Below are 4,771 nucleotides of genomic sequence, written 5' to 3' on the forward strand. Positions count from 1 at the left end.
CCAGCAACGACTCCCCAGAGGACCATTCTAGCCCAGCTCCCCACCTCCCTGAAGTTCATCCTAACATTACGCCCTCTGTCTTCTATGTGCGATGACACACAAGAGCTGGTGTCAAAGTTTTTTAGTAAAATGCCTACAAATGTCAAGTTCGCCCTTCATCATATCTTTTGGTAGCCTTTACTTAATGAGCTCATGTAAGGACTCCTTCAAGTGTTAAGGAGAAAAACCCGTCTCCAAATTAAGCTCTATGTTTTTCACGAGAACAACCCTCTTTACCTTGGAATCTAAGAGACTTCAAGACCAGTCTGGGTTCAGACGCAGATGTCCTCATCGGATCCCATCCCTCTCCCGTTCCCTCACACCTGGTTTCAGAGTTGTTTCTGTCTCTATCATAAGCGCATCCACGTGTATGTCTGTATCCTACTTTCGGCTATTCTCTGTGAGGTATAATTATTAAACTTGGAGCCCACAAGAAACACAATCTACATGCTGGCACTGAGATCACTGAAGGTCAGCTAGAACTATTTGTTGGGGATCCACAGAGCCTAGATCCTATGAGCAGGAGCACCCGAGTCTGTCAGGAAAGTATGAGGGTTTCCTATTACAAATATTTTGAACTGAACCTGGGACAAAGTGAGAGTATAAAGTGGAAACAAATTTTTCCAAGGAGGAAAGGCAAGGGCAGGGGAATCAAGTATGATATTCAGGAACATACACACCATTCTCCTAAATAAACTGGCCTGCCATTGCCTATATCTTGCACCTTGATAAGCATAAGAAGTTAAGAGATTATACAAATTTTCTTTTTTTTCCCCCTTTATTTATTATTATTCTTATTGCCCACAGCACCGGGTCTTCCTAAGTGGTCTTCCATCCAAGTACTAACTAGGCTCGATCCTGCTCAGCTTCCGAGATCAGACATCGGGCTTGTTTAGGGTGGCATGGCCGTAGACCATGGACCGTGGCTCCATGGGGTGCGAACCCAGGACCTTCTGCGTGTAAAGCAGACATGCTAACTGCTACACTATGGCACCACGTCCTATACAACTTTTCTTAACCGGGTCTTACCCGTAACCGGTAGTCATCCACCGTCCAGATGCGGCTCGCAAAATCGTTTGAAGCTGCTAAGAGGTAAGATCCCTGTAGGAGTAAAAGGTGGAAAACACGTGTTACCTAAAATAGAGGGATTTGGATCACACTCCACAACCTCCCCAATAATCAAGTCCAAGGTCTAGGTGTCCAAAACTGCACACCTGACCCAAACTTCACCCGTTACCGCCAGTATTCTATCAACTCGCCCATCCCTTTACTCAGACCTTGCTCCTGCACTCACTCAGTCTCACCTGAACGTTGCAGACCCTCCAGCTCAAAATGGAACTCAGCCCTCCGAGTTCACGTCCCCCTGCCACCCGCCTTCGGTAGCAGCAAATACTGATTCTCCACACACTGTCCCAGCCAGAGAGCCCAGAGTACTCGACTCTCCGCTTGCCTCACTCCCAGCCACCCCCTTGGAGGCCTGCGCATCTCCGGCGCGTCTGGCTGGATGTTCTCCTGTCCACCCGCAACGCCTCGGCCCAGCCCGGGCCCTCGTCAAGTCCACAGACACTGACTGGCTGGTTAGTTACCGCAGACCTGACTCCCCCGCCCAGTCTTCTACTCGGTCCCAATCAGCGCGGACTTTGTAATCTACCTGCATCCTTCTCTAACACTGATTTTACTTAAGACAGAGAATAGCAGAGAAGTCAGGTAAGTTATTTTTTAATTTTCAAGAACCAGATTCTTAAATTGTTTCTAAAAACCTCTAAATCCACCTATTTCCCTGGGTATCAGATACTTACAGCACTATCGAATTCGATGCTTGTAATTCCTGCATTACTGCCGGAGAGGGAACCCTTGAACTCACATTTGTCTAGATAAAAACAAAGATCGAGAAAAGAAAGGAAGGTAAAGCCAATACGTAGGTTAAAATGAAGTGCCTGAAACACAGTGGAAGCCAATGACACCGTCGAAATGGCAATGTACCTGCATCATCACAGAATCAACTAGCAGGACAAACAGAACGCGAGACCAAAATACACTGTCAGTTTCTAAGAGCAATGAATATGTAAGTGGATGCAGGGTCTAGCCCAGCATTTTGCATGTGTTAAGTTGTTCTTTAAAAAAAAAAAAAAATTTAGTATCATCTATTCCCTTTACAAAGGGAAATAAAATTTAAAAACATGTCAATCGACTTAGAGACAGAGTTCAATTTGTTATTCTATTAAAATTTTCCAATTTACATAAATTTGTCACTAGGTTTGACCGGTATTTCTGCCAACTCAACTATCGCTTCTGTAGAAGTGGACCATCAAATTTTCAGAATCCAGGTGTAATAATTCTCAAGATTTGAACATTTTTTTAAAAAGTTATGTATGAGTGGCTAGTCATCCGAATTCCAATTACACTAGTTTGAGGTTTCTGTATTTGTCCTTACATTTATTCTACATCCCTGAATCCTAAGATTCTGGCCATCCAACTGCCTGCCAATGCTCCCTCCCTCTGCCTAGCCTCTTCCACCAACAGAAGCAGCCACATGCTCCTGGGTGCTGCTCTCACGGCGCTGGCCCCCAATGCGGAAACGTCAACGATGCGGGCACAAGCTCAGAAGACTCTAAGTCTCAATGACGATGTGATTAAACTTGTTTAAAGGGAAGTTTAAGGATGGCCTACAAAGACAAGCTGGGAGAATAATTAGGAAACTATTCTAATGAAATCCCTAAGAGAGGAGCATAGGATAGGAATCATTTCAATAACTAGCCTTATCTCTGACTCGGTACTTCTAAATATTAAGTATGATGCTAGGAATACTGGTTTGAAGCTGTCAAATACATTTAGGGCTGGGATTATTAACCGGGTTAATGAACCCTGCCTCTTAAGGTATTTGCAAAATATAGCACATTTAAAGCCTCTTTCTGGGTCCTAGTTTTCATTAGATTTTCAAGAGTCAAAAAAGGCCACTATCTATGAAGGTTTTTATTTAGATTAGACGTTTACACACAGAAATATTACTGCGAATTCTAAGAAATATCTCTGGCTTATGCCTAAAATACTGGTCTATTTGTCTGGCAGTTAACACAGTGTTGAAATTTAAGAAATGATCAATAAATGCTACTGTACACAAGAGATCGATCTCGAAAGACCAAATACCTTGCCAAAGCCTTTACCCAGAAGGCACCGGGGAGGCTCTGTCAACCGCATTTCTGTAAGTAATTCCCAACGCAGCTCCTGCCTGATAGAGTGAACGGCTGTTCCTACCGGCTGGAAAGTGCCATTCTTCTGATATTTTAAATGGGTAAAAAACAGGACACCCCGAACTATTCCATAAATGGCCTCCTGGACTTGATCTCTTCCAAGATTCAGCAAATATTCACCAAGGGGAACAAAACTCTGGATTGAATAAGATGTCTGTGGAAGGAAGGCCCTGTAAGTCAGGACATGACTTGTTATTTGTTCCCAAAAACTATAAGAAATGCTGCCAAACATTTTATGTTATTTCTCTAGACCCAGAAGAAACTTCTCATTTTATTAACAAATTATGCTCTGGCACATTATGTCAATATTAATTTCGATTAGTGTTTACTTCCCCTTTAGCAGCAAAAAGGTAACATAACACTGTTACTGAAGGCTGGTGTCTCTCATTTTCTTATACTGACCAAGGAGTGAAACAAAAATTTCTTATATTATTTCTATTTAGTTGCAAGACATAATCAAACAGACTATCTTTTTAGATTTTCAGAAATCGAATCTTACGAAATTTCTGTTCTTATGATATAGTTTTATTGTTATCTTGTTAACAGTTTCAAGCAACTGTCCTTCATAAGGTGTTACTGGGTAAAACAGCACAAATTCTAATGGGCAACCAGAGATTTAACCACTGAGGCACTTTCCTGAAAAATCAAAGGCAGGGCACACGAGTTTGGTGCTGTACTGATCATGTGTTCTGACCAAAGCCACCAATAGGTTGCTCTTGCTCTAAATACATCAAAAGCATAGGCTTCTGCAGCAGCTCTCAATTCAGGGGAGGCTGAGGTGGAAAGACCATGGGACCTGCAGCCAGAAGACCCAGCTCAGCTCCTAGGTTCCCCCACCCCCTTGTAAATCAAGTCATGTCTCTTGAGATTTCAAATAGAGGTGATGCCCACCCTCCTCACTGCACAGGGCTACGGCGCGCGTCAGAGGAAACAACACAGCAAAGCCCCGCTGGGGCTGTTCATTATTGGACAGTGAACAGTATGTGCTGTAACTATGGAAACTTGACAAAACGGTTCCTTCGACCTATTCTTGCTTTATTAAAAGTATATTTACTTAACCGAATCTCCAAATGTAAAATTGGGGTAAGTCTCAGGTTCAGAATTCTAAGAGATGGTTTCATTAACTCCGATTTCTGGTTTTAATGCCATCCCATTTCTGAGTGATCTGAGGTTATTTTTGAAACAAGGTCCAATCAAAGACCGAGTCTTGACCTTCGGCCCCTGGTCTGATAAGCTTTGTTAAATATGTTTTCTCTGGGTGATGGCCACTGGCATTATTAAATGCATAAGCCACAGTGTACTGTGTAGTTTAACTATAGCATCCACGACTGTTCAAGTTTTAATTTTCCTTCTACAACTTGTACTGTCTTAGAAGATGTTCCAATTAGCGTATATCTGAAAAACACAAACATACCCATAACTAAAGTGTTTTCTAGTCACTACTTGGAAACGCAGAGCAAACGCCACTCAGCTGTAAGTGT

At 42.7% G+C, this 4,771-nt stretch overlaps 1 protein-coding gene across 3 annotated transcripts in view; it reads right to left on the bottom strand.

The window, feature by feature from the left end:
* ATG16L1 (autophagy related 16 like 1) overlaps window positions 1-4,771 on the bottom strand; it is a 35,567-nt gene that overhangs the window by 9,717 nt on the left and 21,079 nt on the right. For all 3 annotated transcript variants that reach the window (XM_006906621.3, XM_006906620.3, XM_015585437.2), the window contains 2 exons: window positions 1,839-1,909; window positions 1,069-1,140 (listed from right to left, as the gene is read on the bottom strand). In XM_006906621.3, coding sequence (XP_006906683.1) covers window positions 1,069-1,140; window positions 1,839-1,909 — 143 coding nt within the window. The remainder of the gene's footprint in view (window positions 1-1,068; window positions 1,141-1,838; window positions 1,910-4,771) is intronic.

The sequence above is a fragment of the Pteropus alecto genome, unplaced genomic scaffold (genome assembly GCF_000325575.1).
Source record: "Pteropus alecto unplaced genomic scaffold, ASM32557v1 scaffold110, whole genome shotgun sequence".
In the NCBI taxonomy this organism is placed as follows: Eukaryota; Metazoa; Chordata; class Mammalia; order Chiroptera; family Pteropodidae; genus Pteropus; species Pteropus alecto.